Source organism: Dryobates pubescens, chromosome 1, assembly GCF_014839835.1.
Source record: "Dryobates pubescens isolate bDryPub1 chromosome 1, bDryPub1.pri, whole genome shotgun sequence".
NCBI classification, from domain to species: domain Eukaryota; kingdom Metazoa; phylum Chordata; class Aves; order Piciformes; family Picidae; genus Dryobates; species Dryobates pubescens.
The window spans coordinates 7,320,961-7,347,268 of NC_071612.1; the positions used below are offsets into that span (position 1 = coordinate 7,320,961).

The 26,308-nt window shown below is 40.8% G+C and overlaps 1 protein-coding gene across 5 annotated transcripts in view; it reads left to right on the forward strand.

Annotated features, from left to right (window-relative positions):
• The window catches only part of ATXN7 (ataxin 7), an 87,208-nt gene that overhangs the window by 48,698 nt on the left and 12,202 nt on the right, over nt 1-26,308 (forward strand). For 4 of the 5 annotated variants that reach the window (XM_054161048.1, XM_054161061.1, XM_054161069.1 and 1 more), the window contains one exon: nt 1,300-1,404. The exons of the other annotated variant lie outside the window; for it this stretch is intronic. In XM_054161048.1, coding sequence (XP_054017023.1) covers nt 1,300-1,404 — 105 coding nt within the window. The remainder of the gene's footprint in view (nt 1-1,299; nt 1,405-26,308) is intronic. 5 annotated transcript variants of the gene reach the window in all.

A 26,308-nucleotide genomic window follows, 5' to 3' on the forward strand; every position in this document is an offset into this window, starting at 1 on the left:
GTTACCTGGTGTGGCAGCATGTTCACTCTTACCATGAAGCCCACTCAATTTATCAGTATCAGTATCAGTATCAGTATCACTAAGGTTGGAAGAGACCTCAAAGATCATCGAGTCCAACCTGTCACCACAGACCTCATGACTAGAGTAGGGAGGACACTAGTGCCCACTGCAGGCTTGAACTCACGACCTTCCCCATTAAAGGTCTTATGTGCTACCAACTGATCTCATAGGTGGGGTTCTAGCATTGAACAGAAATGTGGATATTGAAAATACACATAGACAAATTAATAGCTTTAAACTAAAACTCTGAGGTCACTCCCAGCACAGAGGTAAATAAGTTTAACTTAATTTCTGAGTTACTGTTAAGATAAATTGCTTGAGCATTTTTTTAAGACGTTAAGCGTTCTTATAGAAGTTCTAAACCTTTAAATAGTGTTATGGATCTCTTAGCCACATGGTTGGCAGTAATGAATTTATGCTACTATGTCACAGTTTCCTATTTTTTTGTTGTCTGACAATTAACACTTTTAGTTGTATAAGTGCATATACCTTTGTGTAGAAATTGCTGTATTTAATGCTCCAGTGGTCTCTGAATGCAGTTTTAGCTGTTAAACTGTATTCATAAAAGAGCCCCAACTTGTAGAAACTAATTTTCTTAGTAAAAGTCTGCAAGTATGTGTGTTATCTCTGAAATCCACACATGCTCTGACATACTGTTATCTCTATTTCTCTCTCTCATGTAGCTGTTACACAGATCTCTGGCAGCAGATGGCTGGACTATAATGCACTGTTAAACAAATAAAACCATTAGGCATGTAATACTGCCTGGTAAAAGACTGCATGTTTCAAATGATTTTTAAAAGAATTAAATAGAAAATAAAGTTCATTTTTTTGAGTTCATTTAATGGAATTGGAGTAGATGTGCAAACCCCTTTCAGAACACATGAAACATCCCCTGTTATGTTGTGGTCGTCATTTGAAGTCAGTCTGGTTTTTTTGTTGCATTCTTGCATCTGGCATAAGATAATCAGTCCTAAATCAGTTTCCTAATAGATGTTTTCTACAAGCAATCACTCATTTTACATTTATCTTTGTAGGAAGATTTTATTTTTTTTGTTGCTTTTGTAATGCCCCAGCACAAAATTAGCTATTGCATTATGTTATTTTTTGCCTCATTTTCAAAATTGATACGAATGTATTGAAATTATGATTCAACACTAGTGTCATGGCTCTGTAATTAAACTGTTTTTCAATAACTGTCAGCAGCTGAGAGATGCCATTTTGTCTTTTTGTTTTTAGATATGCCAATATTTGGTCTTTGCCCGGCTCATGATGATTTCTATTTGGTGATGTGTAACCACTGTAATCAGGTCGTAAAACCACAGGCATTTCAATCACATTATGGTAAGTGCTTAACTATTTTTAATAATTAAGGGTGAGGTTAAATCAGGATTAAGCCTGGCAATTTCTTTTTTTTTCCTTTTTAATTGATGGTACATAGATCATTACATTATTTATAATGCCAAAGAACTTAACCTATGTTTAATCATTTTGTATGCATTGTGATGCAGTTATGTATGGAACTTGTTCCTTTTAATCTTTTTAATAGCTTCTTGAAATGCTGCTATGAGGACAGACTGAAGGAGTTGGGGCTGTTCAGTCTGGAGAAGAGAAGGTGACCTAATTGTGGCCTTCCAGTATCTGAAGGGGGCCTACAAGAAGGCTGGGGAGGGGCTTCTCAGGATATCAGGTAGTGATAGGACTAGGGGGAATGGAATGAAGCTGAAGGTGGGGAGATTCAGGCTGGATGTGAAGAGGAAGTTCTTCACCATGAGAGTGGTGAAGCCCTGGAATGGGTTGTCCAGGGTGGTGGTTGAGGCACCGTCCCTGGAGGTGTTTAAGCCAAGGCTGGATGAGACTCTGGCCAGCCTGATCTAGTGTGGGGTGTCCCTGCCCATGGCAGGGGGGTTGGAACTAGATGATCCTTGTGGTCCTTTCCAACCCTAACTGATACTATGATACTACATAGAGTTCAGTTTTGAAATGACCTATATATTGAGTGTATATATTTCACAGAGAGGATGGGTAGTGTGTTTGAGTCTCTGTGTGCTGTTTCTCCTTGTGTATTTATACAGATTATTTTTACATGGGTTCTGTTACAGCATGAACAGTGAACTTGAGCTAAAAGCTAATCTCACAGACTCTGTGGTAAAACATGGTATGCTTCCAATGGCCAGTAAGCTTGCTTATTTTCAGAAGTATCAATTTGTATTTGTTTTACTGCTCTGATGGTTTTGTATATAAACTATGCTAGGAAGCTCTTGTTGCGTTGGTTGGTGTTAGCCAGGGTTTATAGAGACCTGAGAAAATTAATTGCTAAACAAGTTCAAGTGCTCAATTACTACTATAAACCTCATCACTGGAGGGGACTGGAAGTTCATCTTTTCCACACTCCTCTGAAGTCTAGATATTAACCTTGAATATTTTCATGCCAGTTTTTGCACAGGAGGCTTTCCGTATTAATTTTTTTGTTTCTGGAGACATTTAGAAGCTGATTACTGCCCAAGTGCCAGTAAAAAAAGATGGACAGAGCATCTTCTTCCCCCTGTGTGGATTTGTATGCATTCCCTTTTTTTCCAGGCTAGTGCACCTGCTGATTGATTGCTTTGGTGTTAGAAGGGTAGAAGATGGTGAATGTGCTTAGAGAAGATCTTCCCCCTACCCTGAGAATAACGGCTAACTTTTCTTGCATCTTCAATAATCAAGCCCTTTGGCAAGAAAAGATGTATTTACTTCTGTTGTTTCCCAGAGACCTGGAAGAGGTCTTTGTATGCTGTACAGACGTCAAACTTATCTGTGACACCTTGTGTTTGGTTTCATGTTGTACTGCCTCACTGATGCCTAGTACCCCCTTATCCTTGCTGCTGGATTCTGCAGTAGTGTCACAGAGTGACTCACATAGTTGGGTCCACACAGAGAAGGATATGTATTTCAGACATAATAGTTTGTTATTCTGTGGATGGCAATGCTAATAAAAGTTTGGGGGCTTTTTTTGGTGTGCTTCGTGTTTGTTTGTTATGTTTGTGTGTGTGTTTGTTTTAATCCACAATTTTGTGGGCATAGGTCTCCAGACCTTTAGGGAGACGGAAGAAAAGGGCATCAGCTTTTCTTCCTCTCATTGCTATAAGCCTTTTTATCAGTTAAGAGCAAGTCCACCTCTTGTGAGTGTGATTCCTCACCTGTCAGTGTTATCAGTTTGGGATGTCTAAGAAATCCATCTAAAATATCCTATTCAATGGATTCTGACAGTTAAAATTAAATATATGTGGGAAGACTGGACAGTGCCCAGTTCAGACTGTTGGTATTTTGAATCTTCCATTTTGAGGTTAGTAATAATTGAAATGGCTCAGATTGGTAGTGGTGGAGAGCTGTGGGTATCTGCAGACACTTCAGGTTGTCTTTCTGAAATGATCAGGGGATCTTCAAATACTGTCTGAAAAACAGGTATCTGTAACTCTATGAGCCAATATCATAGCTGTTGGCATGACAGCTGCATGGGCAGACTGAAGAAGCAGTTCAGGAACTGCAGAAGTAGGGTGTTGCTTCTTGGCCATGGACGAGAAAACCTGGGGTGTTGTAATGCTGCTTGTACCAGTGTTTATCTTGTTCTGCGAAGCTAATTCAAACTCTTCTGTAAGCACTGCTTACAGTTTAAATGGGACAGAGTGAAGAGAGAAGTGCAAAATGAAGATATGGAAAATATTTTTTTTAAAAAGAGAAGAAGAAATACTATAACAGGATGTTCCCTTTCTGTACCACATCCTAGGAGCGTGATCTCTAGACGTGAAGCTTTCGTTAATGTAAACCTTCCATCAGCGGCACGTTAATACTTTGAGAGAAGGGTAGAAGGAGGGGATGGAAATGATGAGGTTATTCTTAGTATTTCTTAAGCCCATTCTGAACAATGAAGACGCTGCGGCACACAGAGGAAACAGGCGGGGTCAATCTGATGAGAAAAACAGGCTTGGGTGGGGTGAACATCATTAAAGGACCTCAGTTTGCCAGCTAATAGGCTCAGAAAGGTAAGGAGGCTGACTTAGTGATTTTTATGTAGCATTGCCCTCATTGTTTTTTATCAGCCTTTCAGATTCATGAAATCCTTACAAAGTTTTCCCTTGTTTTAACAAATTGAATGTGAAAGCTGATAAATGTGGCGAGTGATTACCAGGCGGTGTTGTATCTTATCTTTTTAATTGTTTTTAAACACTTCAGTGGTGGGTTTTTTTTAAGCATTTCTGAAGTGTACTTCAGGCAAAGGAAATTGCTGAAGCCCTCAAAACACACACAATGCCTTTAAAACAAAAAGGAGGCTATTGTGATAATAAGAAAGTAAAACACTTCTTGGATTCATCACAGTCAGTTAGCTCTGAGTTAGGTCTTTTATTTGTGGCATTGTTTCAGGCACTGAATAAAGAGAGATTACTGCAAATTCTGGAAAAGTGCAGGGCATCAGTGAAGCTCTACCTTTTTGGTGATGTTCTTAAGGTCTTCTAAAGTTATTTTTAATCATTTCCAGAGGAATAGTAATCTCCTCCCTCTACGACCCCTGGTGGTATGTGTCACTTGTACTTTGTGTTCTTTGGAACTTGTCACGTGGGATTTTGTTTTCCAAAGCAGTGGAATATGCTCCTTTTCTATGTCACATTTGTCACAGGAAGGTGAAACAAACTCTTAACTAAACCTAATGAGCTACTTAATTTCTTCCAAGGCATGTTTGTGATAAATGACATAACTAGGTAGGCTGAAAGCCCATTGCAGGATATTTAGTGGCTTTTTGTCTTGGACCACAAGTAGTCAGGAATAATTTAACTGTAAGTTTATTCCTCAGTGTATTTGACCTTTTTAGTAAAATACTTCATTGATCCAAATCAGACTTTTGTGTAACTGCTACTTCATATTTCATAGGTTTGACTATAGGAGATAAAAATTAAGTTACACTTCTTGAGACAATTTAGATATGCATTTGGGGTGTGGATTGCCTTTTTAATGATTTATTCTATATGTGCTATCATTGTTTTGTAAAATTTTAAGTCCTTTAGTGCTAGTATTCTTGATACTGCTTTTGGAATAGCTACATGTTCATGGTCTCAGCATCTTCCTTGGATAGCTCAAGATCAAGTCAAAGGTGAATGATAGAGGGGGAAAAAAGTATAGTGATCAGGCTTTCAGTTTCCCAGGTGAAGCACCTAAGATTGTTTATCATGATGACATGCTCTCAGAAGACAGTGTTTTCCTTCAGATGGAGTGTTTTTCTACACTCTTCATGACCATATGCCAGCCTCTCCAACTTATGTGCCCTCTCCATTTTGATCAAGAATATTTCTGAAGTCCTTGAATGGTTTCCTCTCAACTTATAAATTCTTACAGTAGAAATGACTTTGCTGTCTAACTGTGAACTGTCTCGCTCCTCAAGACAGTGGGATGTCCCTTCTATGTCCCCTCTCTCCTTTCCACAAAACCATGCTGGATACAGTTCCTGTGCTGAAAGGTTGCTCTTTGAGGAAGCCATCATGATAGTTATTTTGTGGAAACCTTGAAGTGGCATGGGTTTTGGGTTGAATGACCTTTTGTTGGCATTTTCTGTTCCATGGGCTTATCGCATCTCTCTGTGGTTATCAGTCTCCTGTCTGAGGAGAGCTGCTTCTCTCAACTGTGTGGACTGCTCAGAGAGAGGAGATTGCTCAGCAGTGTGGAAGTAGCGTCAAGTGTAGAGATGTGGGATTTTTTCCTTCTAATTTTGCCTAGTTTTTTTTCCAGAGTTCTTTCTTTTCTCTGTGCCTTGGTTTCTGTAAATGCAAAGTGGGGTTCAACTCTCAGCAGTAATAATAAGGGCTACCTGTGAAACTTAAATTTGGAGTGCCCATGAGTCACGGTAGTGATTGTGAAAACCATTAATACAGTACATACTGGAAAGAGAGGATGATAGTGTGTTGGGCTGTTGAGTCATTAAAAGGCTATGTCTAATGTTTTGATTAACTTCCATAGGTTTGGCATGCATTGGCAAAGGTGAGCCACTACTGTGAGCTTTGCTTGCTCTGAGCTGGTGGGGAATCACTTAAGCGTTTTGTTTTCCAATTGGTGCATGCTTAAACCTGAGGCATAGGATTCAGAAGTAGGATAATACAGATTTGCCCACCTTTTGTGATTTCTAGGAGGTTGTGAGACTGTACTAGGCAAGGTCATTGCATAGCCTTATGCTCAGCCTGGAGAGACTCAGAAGGCAGATCCTGCCAGCAGAGAAAGAGATGTTTGCTTGTGTCCATCCTGCAAGTCAGTGTAAGGGCTTGTGAGTCTCCTTCATCTAATGCTATAACCATACTTCTTCCTCGCTCAGCCTGTTCTCACAGCCACCTTTAGTTAGCAGGTTTACTACTTTGGATAGTCATAAATAGTCATAAAGGTGTTTTGTTTTGGTGTAGGTGTGAATAGAATAGAGTAGAATAGAATAGAATGTTAGAGTGCTTGGATTCAGAGAGAACTTGTTGTATTTATTGTGATATTAATTGGTGTAAATGATCTATTAACATGCCAAGATAATCTTGGATTTTGGCTATTATATGGAATTTAAGTGTTACAGTCCCTGCAGCGTTACATATTTGGGTTCTGATATGCTGTGAATAGAATATGTTTTCTTACCCTCTTTCTGTTGCCACAGGTTTGGCAGCAGCTAAGTGTTCTGAAAACATCTGACATGGGCATTAATATTTTTGAGTTTTAGCTTTCAAAGTTGTGCAGATGTTGCAAGTTTAGGATAGAGCAGAGAAACTGTTTAGCATGGATCACAAAGTCAAAGACCGTGTCTGTACAAGGTAGCATTTGAAGCAGATAGGAAAAGAAAGGAACGTACTCCATCTTGTTCCAAAACCACTGGACCTGAGGACTGGAAGGGGGGGTGGTGTTTGGTGTTTCTTTTATTTTGCTTTATTTTGTGAGGGGGGTTGTGTATGTGTTTTTTGCCTTCTTTTATTTTTTTTTCTTGTTGAGCAGGAGATTGCCTGAGCTCATCCGCATTTTGAAGGGATAAGCCTTCATTATGGCCTGCATGCTTTTGGCAGCCAGCAATTTGTTTCAGTCATTAAGTGTCCACTGTTCACTAATGTCTCTTTAAAGCAGTAATGAAAACGTTTTACGGAAATCATGAGAATTTTCTTGGGTATCAGTGGTCTTCTGGAGTAGCCTAATACTCAAAATAAAACTCAAATATTATGTGGTGTCTCACAGATGTGCTGGAGTAATCTGCCAAGCATATTGCCAAATGTGCACAGGTGGCATTTGGCATATTATGGCTTGAGTTAATGTATATGATTTAACAAATTGTCATTGGCAGCTTTCAACAGCTTCTGTTTAAATACACTCTTCTCTCACAGTAGTTCGCACAGTCTAGATTCCAGCAGTTGGATCTTAGTCTCTGGGTCCAGCAGCAGCTAGTTTAATTTCTTGGCAGAGATCTGTGAAATTCTGTAGCTTTTGCAAGAATCATCTTGGCATATTCCCAGAAGGGAATGGACTCAGAGGTCGGCACAGGATTCGTTTAAAAAACCCCAACAACCCATGCTTCAGTTAGTTTAGTTAGTTCTTGCATTATTAAATAAGAAAGTATCACCACCTGGCAGGAAACTCTGTACATATGTTTTGGGCTTTGAAATGTGTACCCCAAAGCCTTTAGCTGAATACCAAGAGTGCCATGCAGGTTTAAGGATGTTAGATGCTGTGGTCAAATCCTAACATTGCAAACGGTCCACATGCAGAGGCTTATTTTTGTGAGTGTAATGGCTGTGGTCTTTGTTTATTACATGAAAACACAAGGGAGTGTGTTTGAGAAGTTGATGGCAGTTTTCTAGTAAAACTTCCTCCTTTTTTGTGGGTACATGGATTTGTCAAGCTCTTTGTTTAAGACACAAAGTAATTGTACGTATCAGCTAGCAAAAAAAAAAAAAAGGAGTGGTGTTCCGCTTCAGATTTAAAAAAGAACTTGGTTGCTCAGTTACTGCTTACCATGTAACTCATGTTAATTTACCCACAGCACTGTGCATGCTAAAATAATACAAACTTAAAGTGCTTTGGTGTGCTTTTGGCTTTTCTTACCCTCGGTTAGCATCAATCAAAATTCCTGCAGTTCTGCCGTAGCAGAAGGCCTGCATGCAGAAATCCTTGTGGTCCAGTGTAAAAAAATATGCACAGGTTCTGTGAAAACCCTGCCCTGTCATAATGATCTCCTTGCTGGGCAGGTGAAAACTGGGCCCAAGTGTTCCCTTTTCCAGGCACACATTGATGGGGAAGAGCAAGTGGAAAGAAAGGACGACAAATATTTTTGTGGGAAAAGGGGAATTAGTGCTGCTTTCGCTGTCGCTTATAGAAACAGCTGTTCAGCAAGAGGGAGAAAGCTGATATTTGGATCAATAGATTGGAGTAAAATCTGAAGAAAACATGTAGTTCCAATAAAAAGTAGCTGTTGAGTGTATTAGACTACAGCTTCACTTTGGAAGAAGCCAGCTGAGGTAGTCATATCAGGTCTATAATTAAAAATGATTGACAATGAGAGAGTTAACCAATTGAAAAGTCAATGTTAAGTTTCATCATTCAGAACTCATTTTGGATGATGAAACGGCACGTGGAGCAGAACACAGATCTCATAACCAGCGTTTCAGATTTCCTGCAGGTTCAGGGAAGGCCGTTCTGCATCAGCTTACGTGCTCTACATCCTTGGAAGGTTTCCTTCACAGCTAAAAGGGCCCTTTCTAACGCCTAAGCCACTCCTTCAAGCTGGAGCTCAGCCAGAGGAGGTGGCATGCATTGCGAGGGCAGGCCATGGGCACGCAGGGTTTGGCGCACATCCCAAAGCTGAGCGCAGAAGAATGAAGCTGCAACCTGTTTAAAAGCCAGGGAGGTGGAAGAAGTCTGAATCTGAATAAAAAGGGGCAGGATTTCTGCTGTTGTGGAGGAGAGTTGGGAATGTCAGCTTGGTATTGGAGGGTGGAGTTGAAAATAGTTTAATTTCAAAAGCTAACCGCATGCAAATCAATTATTTGTAAGGACTTCCTAATTTATTTCTGGGGGAGAACTGCATGTTCTCATGAACTGTATAGATTATTCCAGGAACTGCAAACCTCAGATGAGCGCCACAGTGCTTGGTGATTCCAGGGAGAAATATTCTTGGAAGCTTGTAAAACAATGTTCAGTATTGAACTGTCACGAAGAAATTAGTTTGGGTTGTGTTTTGTTTGTTTGGTGGGTTTTTGTTGCTGGTTTGTTTTTTGGGTTTTTTTTGTGGAAGCACATAGTTTCAAGTTGCACAGACTGTACCATCTCATCCCTCCAGCCAACTCTTGAACAACTGTTGTATTTGGAAGAGAGAGAATTTGCACATAGTCTTTTTTTTCCCTGCAAGCACAGCTACAAAGGTCAGATAGGAAATCTCATCACTAACCATCATTATTTTTTTTTGGCCAAGATAGCACTGTTCCCAGCACAGAGCTGTGCAGCATGTGGCTGGGGCAGCAGTGCCCAGCTAGCACAGGCAGAAGGCTGGCAGCTTTGGCAGGGCTGGTTCAGCACAGCTAGAATTAAGTGGTTTGCAGTCTGAGTGGGTGTGTGTCCAAGGAGGGGAAAGAGAGGACATGAGGGAATAGCTGAAAAGGGAAATGGAAAACAAAGAACAGAAGTAAAATACATATAAAAAGAAATAGATGAAGACAATAAGGAGGAAGCTAAGTAAGGAAGGTAGGAGAAAATGACCTTGCAAGAGGGAGAATGAAGTAGGTCTGATGCTGGTTTTATTACTCTGTATTGAGGGAGGAAAAGTGGAAGAAAGGAGGAAAGGTTTAACAGGGCAAAACAAACAAAAGCTTTTTCACTGTTTTCTCCTCTATGTGTTTTGGCAGCAGTGCTATTAGTGTGCCTTGTGTAGGGTCATGACATTCTTGGATTTTGCACATTTGATGGGGGTTGGGAGGAACAACAGTGTGTCCTACTTGAGACATGTCTCCTGGCTTGAGACATTGACCATTCAGTAAAGAGCTAGATACATACATGCATGTGCACTTATTAGTAGCTTATGTTTGGTTTGTTTTCTTACACATCTCTTCTTCTTTTTCCTCCTTCTTGTTTTTCTGGACTTGTTAAAATTCTAGTTTTCAGTACTCTAATATTTTATTTTGTTACAGAGAGTAGGATGTATGTTTAGCTTACAGCACCTTTTGTAATTAAAAGAATGCCCACCAGATTTCTACAGGTGAAGAGCAGGCAGTATTATAGAAGATGCAAGAAAGCTACCTGTGCTGGACCTACTTAACAGCTGTGTTTTGTAGGAGCGCCTGCATCTGCTGCTTCAGGAAAAGGAGGCATTATTCTGAAAGCCATATCCTCACCTACAGCAATAGTGCACCACACAGAACCAGGCATGCATGTGAGGGTCAGGCTATGGGAAAAACTTAAGACAATGTTATTCTTGCCAGATTAAATGAACAACATTTCATTTTTAGCCACAGCTACAAAGTAGTTGTTACCTTATTTACTCAGGTGTAATGTCAAGTAATTTTCACCTGCTGTTTACTCATTTTTGATCATCAGTTTGGCATCTTTTTAAAAACAAACTGGCAGGTATTGACATGATACTGCTTTGGGTTTGTTGGTTGGGTATTTTTTACCCTCCAGGAAATATGATACACATAAATCTGACACATGATACACATAGTCTAGAAACTGTGTTTTTAAGGTATTACCAGAAGAGGGAGTGTATAACAATATACAAATACAATTAAACCTGTAAGTTTACTGATGAATAGCAGTCAATAACCATATGATTTATGTAATAAATGAAAATAAAAAGTGCAGATTGAAATTCACTTTCAAAAGAGTGCAATTGATGCCAACTTTGTAAGTCCCTTGTTAGGCTTAATTCAGTTTCACACTAAATCATCATATCCAAGCAATGTCAGCAGCCTTGAAGTAAATTCAGATTCCTAAATGTTTGGGTTATATCTGCCTGTAACAAAGATCCAGACAGCTTTTCAATTGCAGTCTTGGGTTAGCTCTTGCAATGCCTATCTCTTAAGAGCTTCATAACAATGTGAATCTCAGAAACAATTACAAACACATTGTTATATTTTAAAAAAAAGTAATAACAGAAATGTATAAATAGGGCATGACATTTTACCTAAGTCTGTGATGCTGTTATTGCCTAAATAGGCCATTATTAGCTATCACAGCCAGTAACAGCAAAAATACTTCCACACTTTATTTAGAATAGACTAGAATTAACCAGGTTGGAAGAGACCTTCGAGATTGACTCCAACCTATCATCCAACACTATCTAATCAGCTAAACCATGGCACCAAGCACCCCATCAAGTCTCCTCCTAAACACCTCCAGTACTGGATGGCGACTCTACCACCTCCCCAGGCAACCCATTCCAATGGCCAATCACTCTTTCCATGAAGAACTACTTCGCAACATCCAACCTAAACCTCCCCTGGCACAGCTTGAGACTGTGTCCTCTTGTTCTGGTGCTGGTTGCCTGGGAGAAGAGACCAGTCCCCACCTGGCTACAACCTCCCTTCAGGTAGTTGTAGAGAGCAATAAGGTGTCCCCTGAGCCCTCTTCTCCAGGCTAAATTTTCTGCTGTTGATGAAGCAAAACCATAATGTAGTGCTTGTATAGAATATCTTTTTACTCTATGCAGATGTCCCTCTGTTTCTTATGTAGCAAGGCAACAGGTTAATTGTTTGAAGAGTAACAAATGGATGTAGGAGGAAAGCCATCAGTGTCTGATACATAAACTGCCAACAATCTTTGCCTATTCTGCTGCCTCATACAAATTCTGCAATGTCCAAGAGTGCTGCTGACCACAAAAATTGCAATTATATTTTGTTTCCCCAGGTTATGTTGGAGAATAAAAGAGCCATCATCGAGAGAATCCTGTTCTCTTTTCTGTTCTCAGTTCCCCAGATAATGAGTTGCCTATGTTAGTATGAAGCTCTCACGCTTTACACTGCTTTGTAAAGGATGCAATTAGACCAGGCTCCTGGAGAGTTGAAGCAGGTCCTACATAACTGAGTTTTGGCTTGGTATTTTTTGGGTTTGGGGTGTTCTTGGTGGGGTTTTTTTGGCAAGGTTGTCAGAAAATCTTTAGCTCTCAATTCCATTCCGAGTAGCTTACAGACAGGAAGTGTTTTTTTTAGCCAGATCACCTTCTTATATTTTCACCCCACAGGATTTTCTTCCTTCACCAGGCAGAAGCTGTATTGTGCCATGTCCTCTATGTGTGACCCTGCCAGCTGCAAAGAACCTGTTTGTCATGTCTGGCAGTAGTAAAAGCCCCAGTTTCTGCCCTGCATTGCAGCTAATTCTGTGGGTTAGGCAAGTGTACCCCTTTTCACCTTAGAGCCTGAAAATTCCTGATTTTTTTCAAATTACTTGTAAAGCTGGATTTGAGCTGATCAGAAGTTTTGCATGGTATACTTTGATAGTTTTAAGAGCTGCTGTAGGTATTCATGTGGAATTAGCTGTGTCTCCTCTCTTATTACAGGGATGAAGTATTCATTTGAGTTTGTAGGCTGAGCATTTTGATGTCCTGCTGTGTTAGGGTGGACTTAGTACATGTTTTCATTTCTTTCACTTTTCTGGATCATATTGTTCAGATCAGAGTGCTGTAAGGCTTTGGCCCTTCTCATCATTGACACCAGACTAGCTAGCACTCATTTCTTCAGTTTCATTTTGGCTTAGAGCCTCTGAGGAGCCACACGTACCCATGTGTATGCCTGAAAGCATGCCATGTTGCCATCTCCTGGCCTCTAAGGTCAAAGGAAAGGCCTTAAGGTGCCACAGTTCAGTCATCCCTCTGTCATAGTGCCTTGTACTTTATGACCAAAGGTCATAATGTCGGTCACAAAGCTATCCACTGGCCAGCTTCTAAAAATACTTGTGACTGCTTTGATAGCTGTGGAAGTAATATAAACTTATACACATGCCTAGTGTACTGCAAGGCTTGATGCTGATGTCTTTTTTGTCAGGGCTCGAGAATTGCATCTAGTGTCACTTAAAGTTGGTAGTGACCAGTTTCTTTTGCATTCCAACTCTGCATAGGTTCAGCGGTCTGCATGAGGATGGGTACTGACCTTTAGGATCGTATCCATTACCTTTTTCTGACAAGAAGAACGTACCCAAAGGGGCTGGAGGCCTGGCACATGGGACATGCTGAAAGCCCTGATGAGCTCCTGGGCTGCTTGCTATTTCCTCTGCCATGTCCCAGTTGTTGAGTTGGCAGTGCTTCACAATAGCTGTGGCTGTATGCTTGAAATCTAGCATACTAAATGTCGTCTTCTGCTTTAGTCCCTGAAAAATGACAGAAGTCTAAGGAGGAGCCTTTGCTCTCTGTGTGTACATGTGTGCTGTATGGGTAGCAGTTATGTTTTGTATTTCTGGTATAAACAAGCGTGTTGTGCAAGTGGAGTTGATACTAAAGCATAAAATGCTGTCACTTGATTGTGCACCAACAAGCCTGTCAAGTTGTTCCTCTGCACTTAGTCATCCGTTTTATTTTGGTCATGCTCCACTTTTCTGAAACCCGAGGAACTTCTTAGCATGCCCACTTGGAAAAGAAAAGACCAAACCCAGAAATCTTGCTTGATACATTTATGCTTTTTGTAGCATGTATGACACACTCCAAAATGACAGCTGCTAGAGAGAGGAAGCCACCAATTTCAAAATCCACTGCCCCATGGTTCTGGAGGTTCTGGCCATGATAGGAGCACACATTTTCAGGGGGAAAAAAAAAAAAGACAGACAAGGCCTTAAGTACAAGTCAGTAGCACTAGTTTTTACATGATACTCCTGCTCCCTTCGCTAAGGCTGATTTCATGGTGTCACAGAACAAGGCAGGGTTCTTTCCATGCACCCCACATAGCAGCAAAGTTGATTTTTCTGAGTAACCACGCTGGAGTTCTCAATTGATCAGAAGTTTGGTATTGGCTCAAGGCCCATCATTCTCTTTCTTCCAGGAAGAATAATGTTAGTAGCCAGTCACTAAACAATCTCTTCAAAGCAAAATATTTACGACAAAACCATTTTGGACAGTACTAAATGTAAGCAGGCTGCAGTATAAGCAAGCCCAGCCTTCATTCTTTGACCTTTCTTTCTTTCTTTCTTTCTGTTTTTATGTACCCCTGAAAACTTCTAGGAACTGGCAAACTAATCATTACTGCAGTGCACATCCCAGTTCTTTTGTCACCCCCAGTTGCTTAGGCCTCCAGCCTGTTCCCTGGGATCAGGTCACACTTTAATTCTTGCTGGTCCCTGCTCTGTTAATTGCTAGCTTTGGCACAAGAAGGCTTGAGGTTTGTGAGGCTGTCAGGTCTTTGAACGGATGGGTTTGCTCTTTGTTACTGAGAGAGCAGATGGTGGAAAGGCTTGAACTGAACAGTCAGGATTGGGGGAGAGGGCAGGAGCACTCTTTGCTGTGGCAGTATTAGTTCACACCAGCCAGCTTAAAGTGATTGTGAAATCGGTGCTTGGGATTGCTGAATTTTGAGAAAGGATAAATGAGTTGTTTCATGTGCAGTGAAGATAATGAAGTCTGGTTGTCTGTGGCTTTGTCCTGTGTGTTTTGCCATCATTCTCCCTCCCATTTCAACACCTGCTCTGTACACATACGTAGCTTCAGGTGTTATGGCATGTTTTGCTTTGGGATTTTTTGTTGCCCACCAGTTTAAGACGTGTATGCCACAGCTAGGCTAGAGTGTGCACGTGCTGACCAGCCAGAGAAGTTCTTTCTACCTTTCTTCCATGAGAACACTGAGAGACCCTTGCTTTGCTGTCTGAACGCTGATGCTAATGCTAAACCCCAGTATCTTTAGAACCTCTCCAGGGGAGTGGGAAGGCACATCCATCTCAAGTCCAGCTCTTCAGTTTTCTTAAAATTAACCTAATTTCAAAATACAGAATGCTAAAATGGAGATAAGTGGAAGGAGACATGGTAAAGCTGCATTTACCTCAAAAAAATATAATGTAAGTGAATGATGGAAAAATTCTCTAGCCAATCATTAAAATGATTCCATAACAATGCAAAATGTGCAGAATACTTCAGGTTGTTGAATGCTTAGAGTTTTTTGGAGTTTGCATTTCTTAACATTCTCCAGTACTCATTCATAGTAGGGAGCTACTGGGTGTCTGTATGTAGTGATAGCATTATAAATGAGATAAATTATCTTTTCATGTGTGTTCAGCAAGGAAACAAAAGAAAGGAGAGGGAGTTGATGCTGCTCTTTCTGTTATCTTGAGTAGTAGGAAGCAAACTTTCTGCCACTGCAATGGTTTCGATAGAGTTCAAGTTGCCCTTCTTGGATGATCTCACAACACGAGAGACCTGGAAATTAGATTCTCTGCAGTGATTCACATTGAACTGCAGCTATCCGTTCTGCCCTGCCTGCGCCGTCCTTCTGACGTTAGAGCCGAAGTTTTGTCACTTCAGCCTTGTTCCCTGGGAGCGAGCGGTGGCGCAGGTGTATGCCCCTTTGCGTATGGATCTGCACAAAGTATTACCACAGATTGCAAGGCTAATTTTAGGCCTCTGAACTCGGGTATTAACTGATGGTGTAAGTGTTTATATTGAGTCTGATGTCGTTGGTGTTTTAAGGATTAATTTTATTTTTTTTTTAATGACTGTAAGTAGTGTTGACAGAAAATAAAACTGAAAAGCTCGTGTGATATTTAGCACCAGAGAAAGAACTTCGTGCTTTCATTGCCTTACATAACGTGTTGTTTTTACTACATAAAGTAAAATTGCTTTTGCATTTGTCAGAGTACGCTTCCAGCGTGTGGTTTAACTGCAGTGCAGGCACAGTCCTTTTCAAGGTGAAACCTCCTGAAGATTCACTGCATAAAGTTACTTAGATGCCTTAGTCACTGGAAAACAGTAAATCAAAACAAACACACAGATTGGAAGAGTTGGCCTATAGGCTGCTACAGTACCATAAGCAGGCATAAAACCCGTTGTATTCTCTGTGCTGTTGTGTGCCTCCCCATGGGCCGGTGCTGTTTTCTCCCCATCTGAATGTACCGTCATGCCTCTCCCTTCCATTCCAGCTCCTGCCTTGATGCCCAGCTGCTGGGTTTCATAGCAGTTGAGCTCTTTGTCCTCACTCTTACTCAGAAGGAAGACAGCTTTCTATATTGTTCCACATGAGAATTAAATTGCCTGATCTTGGTCAGTTTATTTGTGGAACAAGCAACAAAAAGAAATTACTTGCCCTCTTGGTCCTAAACTGAAAGTAGGCCAAATCAAAGAAGGACAAATTCTATTTTTTATGATGACAAATACACCCATGCTGGTTCCCCACATAGTAGTTTAAAGTCAACAATGTTGACCTTACCCAAGTTAATGATGGCTGTCAAATAGAAGAGTGTACAGTAGAAACAAATCTTTTAAATACATGCATGCCTCTGGTAATAATTTTAGTGCTGGAAGGAGATGCATTTTAAAAAGAGCATAATCCAAGGAAATAAATGTCTTTGTATTCCTGAGTTGTCCTTTACAGTTAACAGGTAGGTGATAGGAGCTGTCAGCTTCTCATGAAATTCAGAGCAAAAGAGGATCTTGTTGCTATCTTGTATTCTGAGTGTGTGGGACATGGACAAGTTAGTATTTAGTGTTCGTGGTTTAGGATGTAGTGTTTGTTTCTAAGTTGTAAATGGGAGCAGTAGTCTCCAGATTTCTCCATGTTCCTTTAAAAAAAAAAAAGGAAAGAAAAGAAAACCAAACCCTGACAAAACCCAATCTGCTGAAATGGTGTTCCCTGCTTCTGCTGAACCCTTCTGAATGGAAAGAAAGTACAAGCCACCTGCATTTCTTCTTGGCAAACTTTCTGATTTACTGAAAAAGTGTTTTGGTTTCTTCTTAATGAATTTGAGTGTAATTTGGTAAGTGAGGACAAATCCAGTGATTTCAGATTTAATGATGGTAATTCAAAATGAGCAAAAGTCACAAGCGGTTTCTGCCCATTCTTTTTATTTATTTATTTTTCTTCAGCTACCGGTACCCTGTAATGCTTACAAGTGATTACTTTAGGAAATGGTCCAGAAATTAGTAGCTTGGTAAAAATTATAATTTAGTATCCATGCACTGAGTTTGGGTGGAAATTAGAGCTTGACCTTCAAACCTCAGAGTCTAGAAATTTGGGATGTTGAGAGACATACCTGCAAGTTCTGGACAGTGAATATTGCTGCTGGAGAAGTACCCTCGGACCATCCTTGAGCGCTCGACTGGGGTGACAGGGGCCATGTCCTCTTGGGCCACCAACAGCACAGAGAGCTGCAGCCCTGGAGGTGCTGAGTGCCCCTAGGCTAGGAGCTTCAGGGAAAACATTGTAATGTGGATGTGTCATAGCCATGCCTGACCAGTGCCAGTGCCACCTCCATGACTCCATTGTCCTTTGTTGGCAGCAGTTTTGTAGGTAAACCAGAGGCTGGCCAGAGGCCTGGGGAACAGCCGTTTGCTGCATAGTGCCTTGAGGCCAGCCTGGAGCCCCAGCACAAGGACCAGGTAGCCTGGTGCAGATGGCAGCAATGCTTGTGGGTATCACGAGGTCTCCCCAGCACGGGTGGTCAGGTGGCCTGGTGTGGACAGCAGCATCACCTGTGGGTGTCGCAAGTTCTGTCACGGGTGGCCTGGTGTGGACGGCAGCGTTGCCTGTGGGCGTCACGAGGTCTCCGCAGCACGGGTGGCCAGGTGGCCTGGTGCGGATGGCAGCAATGCCCGTGGGTGTTGCGAGGCCTCGGAGCATGCTGAGCGCCGTGGATAATCCCCCAGCGAGGGATTAGGCGCTGCAAGCGGCCCGCGTGAGCCCAGCTGAAATGTCACTGGAGCAGACTGGCCCAGTTCCAAAAGCAGACAGCCGTGTCCGGGGGCAAACCGATGAGCTCTGCTCCACGCCGTGCCCTGCAGCCCCTGCTGAGGCCTGCACTGGAGCCTGCCCTCCAGAGCTCAGGGCTAACTGTATGTATGTGTACCTCTACCTGGGGGTGTTGCAAGAGGAGGCCTCTGTCCCCAGATTGTTTCCCCCAAAATCCCCCAAAAGCACTCTGAAACCACAGCTCTGATGGCAGCAGTGTAAGAGGAGAAAAGAGCAATAAAACCTGAGACAGCTGATTGCAGTCTTGTCAGGCCTGCAGATAAATTGGCAGCTGTTAATCAAAGTGTTAATTAAAGAAAGGAACTATTAGGAGCATGTTCATTTTAGCCTGTTTTCCTGAATGTGCCCATCCATGCAGTTTATAAATCAGAAGGCAACTCCATTCCTTGCTATGGCTCTGGGGATAGCTTGCTCTGGGCAGGATGGTCTGTGCTGTTACATCTGGGCTTCGAAGGAGATGGGAAATGCAGGCACAGCCTGGAGGTGTCAAGTGCAGTTGTGTTTTTACATAAAAAGTTAAACTTGCACAAGCATTTTAGTTAGCACATCCTAATTACAGCATTGCTCCATTCTTTCGAAGTGAAATGTGAAAAGGCTGGTTTGTTTAATCTGAAAGACGTTGTTGTGCAAGCACAGTAGGTTCCTGCCCTCGTTTGGCTGTATTGGTGATTTCTGTGAGACTTTGCTGTGCTAATGCTGCAGTGAATTTTTAATTAGCATATAGTTAACGTTGTCGGTGTTTTGAAAACATGGAAACTGTTGTTTCATGCCAATTGTGATTGACTAGTCTTAAGCTGTAATGATCCTTTTGTATAATTGAAAAATGACTAATGCTTTGAAGTGTTAAATCAGGTTAAGAGAATGTAAAGATCTGACTTAAAACAAGAAACCAAATTGTTTTTTTCTGTTTTCTATTGATATTGCAAATGGGGTGTTTATGTTCCAAAATATTTCAAATCTTGAAGGTTATTTGGCTCTTGAGACGTCTTGTAAAAATATTACCCTTCACCCTGCCACAGATTTGTTCCCATCTTCCTTTTCCATCCAGAAAAGGTTAAAAATGTTGTGTTAAAAACCTCAGAACAGAAAACAGGTTGTTAGCTGTGCAGGCAGAACCACAACCTGGATCTCTCATACTGTTCGCATTTCTCCAGGAGGTTTTCCTTCTAGGTGCTGCCCATAGGTATAGAAGCTTGGTAACATTTTTGTCCCATTTGCCACAAGGAAGAGCATGAGTTGTTGCATCAATAGGTGTATGGGGACAGAAGTGAGAGATGGATGATGTCAGAGACAGCAACAGGACCTTCCTTCACAGCTCCATCAGCCAACACTCCCTCCTATCCACTGTGAGCAGTAATACCTTTGGGAAGAGGAGGGTGTGAAGTGGTTGGCTAGTTCTAAGCAGCCATGTATTTATTTATCTCTTTTAATTTTACAAGGCCTCCATATTGTGTGGCAGTGGATGTCACTAGTTTGTCATGCAGTATGAAAGACAAAATCAAAGAATGTGATTTGCTTAGCTGACACACTACTTTTGTGTTTAGCCTGTGATATTTCCTCTTATTGTCCTGCTCAAAATCAATTCACTCTTCTTGGTCTCTTTCATATGGAGAGCTTCTCATTTCAAGGCCTTTTGGGTTTTTACACCCATCTCCAGAACTTTATTAGTTATCTCATAATACCCTTTTGTATTTTGGTTCATTGACACATTTTAAGCAAGTTTCAGCTGCCTTTTTTCTGGAGCAGGATCTGACCATCCACATACAATGATTGCAGGTTGCTGCATGTAAAGAAATGGCTACAGGGAAAAACATTAAAATTCCCAATTGTGGTGTGAATAGAAGCATTATCAAGATGAAAATTAGACGGGCATTTGGATATGTGAACTTGTCTGAATACCTAAACAATGTTACATGATATGTTAAGGTCTTGTAAGGATTATTGTTGATGCTAAAGGGGATGTTCAAGGTATAAACCTGAGTTCTGGGTAGAAAATGGGCAGAGAGAAAATCAGAAATTCACTGGTGGTTCTTCCTTTATTTCTTTATTTCCCATGCTTTCAGCACACAGTCCTGTTTCTGTGTACTCAACTTTTTTATTAAACTTGGGAATAATGATATTTTTTTAATTGTTATTACTGTTAATTTGCTTTAGGCTTGTTTTGAAAGCCTGAGGTCTTTCTTTACCATGATTGTGGGTAAACATGCATGAGACATCAGTTTTCCAGCTGTATTTTTGACCCATACTGCATGTTGGTACACTGCTGATCTATACTGGTTACCTGTGTCTGTTGACACTTTGGGGTTTCACTGTGGGTTTTCTTAAGTGTATTTCAAATAACTTTTTTTTTTTTTAATAGCCAAAGAATGATTTATTCAGCACTTGCTTTTAATCAGACAGTGCAGGTATTGCATGTCATCAACAGGGTATACAGAGATTAGTGCTCATAATGTGGACATTATAATCTCTCCATGGCCCCATTACTGTCTAAGACACTCTACTGTCCTTCTGTAATAACTTTGCAATATTTATATTCCAGTGCTTGACAGATTTACAAGACATCCACTGGCCAAAACGGCCAGGGCCAGTTCCATGGTGAGAAATCTGTCCTTTCCCTCACTTCTGGGCAAGTTGTTCAAGAAAGCGTATCAGAAGTTTGGCATTGGGTATTACGCCAGAGTCTTTCTGAGATGTTCAAGCCCTTGTATTCGGGGGATGAGGGGAATGCAGAAGAATGGGGAAACATCCTTCTGTGGGTGGTGAAGGGCAACCTCCCAACAGTTGATCTGCTCAGCTGTTTTCTTTCTGGTTCAGCTCCATGAATAACGTCCTGCCTCTCAGTTTTCCAAGTTGCTCATAAGAGTTTTACTGGTCTCCGTGGGGCTCTGAGTGGCTGAAACAAACCTGATGGGAGTGTCCCTGATACCAGTTTGTCACTGCACAACACGGCACAATCCTAGTCAGTCTGCAGGCTTGGGGTGACAGTATTAATTGGTTGATGCTTCACAGGCGATTTTACATCTCTTAGGGCAAGCCTTGTGTATTGTTGAATTTTAAATCCTGGAAAGGAAACTGATTACAGACCTACTCATGAGCTCTGGATACAAGGGTTTTGAAAGGATTCGTAACAAATATGGCACAACTTCCAAACCAGCGATGTACAGAGAGCTGCGGAGAGGCAGCAGTGGAGAAAGGGATGTACATGAAGCTTATTTATTCAAATTCATTGAAGCCTCGCTATTTTTTTACTATGTTCTTAAGTCTTTGCAATCTGCTCCTTACTCAGTCTGGTGGTAATCTTGTTGATCAGAGGAGGTGTGCTGGGTGCGGGCCTGTTTTGCAGCAGTTATTGTAGTGGAGGTGGCCATTCCTGCCCAGTTAGTGTTGTGCTGTTAGAGAGTTGCAACGCTGTCCCGGCTGTGCTCTACTTGTACCATATCTCAATCCATCATTTAAATGCTTTAAATAATAGTTACAGGATTGACCAAAATGTGATTTTGAAGTATTGAAGTTGGTATTCAGAATCCTTAGTAGTGAAAATTACCTTTCTCCACTCCTCCTTTTGTTTTCTTCAATGGCGTCAACAAAGCTGTGACTCTACTTAAGCCGAGTTTCATGCTTCTTTTATCTGAAGTATTCTGCACAGTTAATGCTTGTGAGTGGATTTTGATTCTTGAAAGTAAAACTCTAGGAAAATGATATGCATAGTTAGAAATCAGGAGTTGAGTGATTGGTTTTACCGTTTTAAAAGTAGCCAACGTTCCTCTGTAACAACTGTAATTAAATGAACAAAAATAATAATAGCTAACTGTCACAACGCCTCTTGGGAGCTGAGTAAATAATTTAGCAAATATTCAAATTTAAACATTGGAAAACTTCAGGGGGTTGAAGTGGCAGAACCAGTGTGGTGCAGAGAGGCTGGGGAAGATGAAAGCCAGGACACTTTTTAGAGGATGTTTTCCAATTCCCAACTTTATTCACATTTCCTATATTAAGCATTTTGGTAAACCTGCATTTAAAAGCAAACTCAAGTGAAAGCTGATCTAAAATGTGTCAGTCTAGGAGTCCTGGGCTGATAGGAAGTAGGTTACATGAAACCTTCCATAGTGCAACTGCACTGATTATTTTTAAAGTGAGGAGGTGCAGGATATAAGCTTGTATCAGTATAGCTAACTTGGCCATAGTCTGTATAAACAAAATTATAGCAAGCTCCTTATTAGGTTTAATTTGTATCTATTACTGTTAGTAGTAAAGCCTACTTATTTATAATGCTTAAGAACTCTGATGAAGATACAGAAGACCATTGTGGTAAGTGATACAAATGCACAAAGCAATGTGTTACTTACATGTGGGCCACTGACTTGCATTTGGTATTCTGCAGTATAAATTATACCTCTTTTTCCCCTTCTTCTGCTAAGATGTTATTTCTCTGTGAATGGACTGCCATACATGACTATCAGTCAAATTCTCTTTGTGGTTTTGCTAACACTGGACGATAAACAATAATATCAGCTGCCAGTTGCAGAGCAATGGTTTTACATGAAATAACAAGAAGTCTCTCTAGAGACATGACAGATTGTACTGGTGCCAATCAAGCCTTGGCAATCTGTCATACTGATAGCTTGGACTCCATAAATACTGTTTTCTGAAACTTTTTCTTGCTGGAGTAAAAAATATAACTCATTCTTTAGATGGTGTCTGTTCAGCTAAGAGCGTAAGTTTAAACACCGCACAATGGAAGATGGAGTGACCTCATCTTGATTTAGAGTGCAAACAGAACTGATGGGATGATTAAAGGGACATCAGTGGAAGATTAAGGCAGAATCCTTGGTATCTAGGCCCCGTGATTAGAGGGAGATAATGAAGCAGCAATAAGTGAGTGAGCAGCAGATCAAGGTCCCACACAGGCGATTGCTCCCAAGCAGCTGCACGCTGCCAGAGTGGCATCAAAGGAAGAGTAATTTGCCTGCTATGCCCGTGATTGTTTTATCTCCAGTCTCCCTTGTGAAATCTTCATGGATCTCATTTTTATTTTTTTTTAATCTTTGTCGTGATGAGGTCAGAGAGATGGTGGATCAGAGCCCAACACAGGCACTTGTGGTGAAGCCACAAAAGGGATTTTTAGCTGGTTGCTGAGTAAAATCTGGAGCTGTGATAAGGTGCTCTTCCACAGCAGTCCCCCAGTCCCAGTGCTCTCCTGTCATGTCATAGCTCTGTTTCTCCTAGAGGAATTAGAAGGTCAAGTAAATTATCCCTTCACAATTACTCTAAAAACATAGTAGTTATACTGACAGGAGATAAATTTGTATCCTCAGGTGAAAGATATTTGTTATAATATGGCTGTACTAAATGTCTTAGAAGATAAATCTAACGGTAGCTGAGTATGATGGAAAAAATGTTTAAGTTGTGTTTTAATCATGCTTGTACTTAAGGTGAGACAGATATATGAAGCAATACTTACAAGTTATCTTTATGCTTTGTTTCAATACACACATTTAATTCTGTAGTCTGATGGACAGTCTTACATCTCGACTAACCTATGGTAAAACTCTCTTTATGAATGTTAACTGAAGCTAAACCTTATTTCACTGCACTAAACTTGAATGTGTTCCAATGGGTGTGCTTCATTTTCAGTCACAGCTCTGCTAGCACTCACTCAGGTCAGTTTGACTTTTTGTCCTGTACTTACATAAGAATTCTGTATAAAAAAACAGGGGGTTATGACATTTTATCTGTACATCGTGTAATTGCTGCTTAAAGATATTAATTAATGCCTAGAGAGAATGAACAGCACAAAACACTTCCTAAATATTGGGAGCCAAGTGTAGACTTAGGAGAATACTTGGAAAAATTTAGAGTGTTGTTACTCTTAATTCTATTCTTGTTGATTTTTGTTAAACATACAGCAAAGAAAGTAACATTTTAAAAAATAACAAAAACCCCAAAACAAAAGAATATTTTTCAATATAAAAGGTTATCTTCTGTTATGTTAATATAGAATAGAATCATAAAATCAATAAGGTTGGAAGAGACATCAAAGATCGAGTCCAACCTGTCACCCAAGTCCTCATGACTACTAAATCATGGCACCAAGTGCCACATCCAATCCCCTCTTGAACACCTCCAGGGATTGTGACTCCACCACCTCCCCGGGCAGCACATTCCAATGGCTAACAACTCAAGAACTTTTTCCTCACCCTGAGCCTAAACTTTCCCTGGTGCAACCTGAGACTGTGTCCTCTTGTTCTGGTGCTGGTTGCCTGGGAGAAGAGACCAACCCCCTCCTGGCTACAACCATCCTTCAGGTAGTTGTAGACAGCAATAAGGTCTCCCCTGAGCCTCCACTTCTCCAGGCTAAACAATCCCAGCTTCCTCAGCCTCTCCTTGTAGTGCTTATGCTCGAGGCCTCTCACCAGCCTTGAAGAAACATAAGTACAGAAAAATATGTAAGTCACACTAAACCTAAATGTTTACTTGGAAGAATAAGTGGTAGCCAAAGGTGGTGAGAAGCCTTTTTTTTTTCCTCTTTTTTCCTCCCCCCTCATTCTCCATCCAGGTTACTTTTTCACATTTTGTCAGAAGTTAGTGTGTGTTTCATAGGAAACAATGGAAAATAAAATCCTAAACCAAAGAAAAGTGGTAGTGAGACTGTAGGCCAAGTGAAGTTGTTAAATCTCTTCACGAGCTTTAAGTTCTCAAAATCCATTTTATCAGGGCTCTGTGTACTTTGGCAGTATCCATATAGAATTCTTGCTCAACTGTAAGTCCAGTAGCACACAAAATGTCACTGTATTTTTCCAAATGGATAGCTAACAGATATCCTGGTCACCAAGCAGAGACAAGAAACAGCCTTTGCTGGGATGCTGTCTCATTTCATACCTTTCTACCTCTCTGCACAACCCTTCTCCTTAGGGGTTGTAAAAATGCAAAAATATTTAGAGAAAAGCTTATCACTTAAGGTTTGTTGAACGTGGCTTTCATTTCTAGGTCAGGTTCTCCAAAGTGCAGTGGGACCAAGGAAATCTTTCAAATCTTAGGTGAAAGCCAGATTTGTATCTTCTGTTATTAAAAACAAACAAACAAAGCAGCACACAAAGAGGAGCCAGAAACAACCAACCGAACCCTAAACAAACAATGAAACCCCTCCAAAACCAACCAAAGACAAAATGACAAACACACACACACAAAAAACACAACAAAAAACCCCAACCAAAACCAGCACACCCCACCCCACAAAACCCAACAACACCCACTCTGTCCCCCCCAAAAGATGATCCTCCCCCCCAAGATGATCCTCCCCCCCAAAATAATCCTTCCCCCCAAAAAATAATCCTCCTCCCCTCCAATTTAGATTTTAGAACCATGTTACACAGACACAGTTTGAAACAGCACTTTGTGTTATAAAAGTAATCATGACATTAAAAAATGGTTTGTCTCCTAAAAGTTGTGTGAAGGGGAGGGATGTGAGTGCTAACTTTTAAAATCTGAAAGCTGAACACCTGGAGATAATTATGTTTTTAAATGTTTTCGGGCTGAGTCAGAGTTAATGGCAAATGGAAACCATGTTAGATTGGCAGATGATTAGTATAATTTATCATTATAATATGCTTAGCATAATAAGCATGGTGGTCTTGATTAGTCAGTGACAGTTTGTGTAGTAATTTTTCCATTAAAAAGCTCTGTCAGTCTGTCAATAAATACATTCATTAGATCAAGTATGCCATGCTTCAAACATACTTGGCTTCCAAATTAATATCAGCTTTCTCCGATCAGACAAGGTATCAGTAGTACTCAGGTGGTTTACAAAACAGACCATAAGCAGATTTCACTTAAACCCGTGAATTTAATAAAGAGACTGAAAGGTGACATCCATACAAGTACTAGTACTTGCTCATAAGTCAACACTACCTCTGCTTATATGCAAGTCAACACAAAACAAGTCCAGGCAAGTTATGGAAAATCAGCTGAAAATTCTTGTCATTTTCTTGGTAAATTACACAAGTCTTGCTTACATATGGAAGGGAGTGGGTGAAGGTTGTACAGACTGAAAAGGTAGTAGCTCTCAGAAATTGTCCCAAAACTTTTGTGTGTGTACATTGTAATCTTGGTGTGTAATCAACCATTAGCTTTATCTCTGAGGTCAGCTCTTGATTTCAGCAGTTTAAAACACTTCTAGATATTAACTTGTTTGGTGTCGGTGCGGTGAAACATTCGTGCAAGTAGTAGTCAGTAACGTCTCAGTTTAGTGCGAGAACAGTACCAGCTTAGGTTGCCACAAAAAGTGAATTAATAGCTGAGATTAATATTTTGTTTATCCCTAATAATGGGATAGAAGGAGGTAC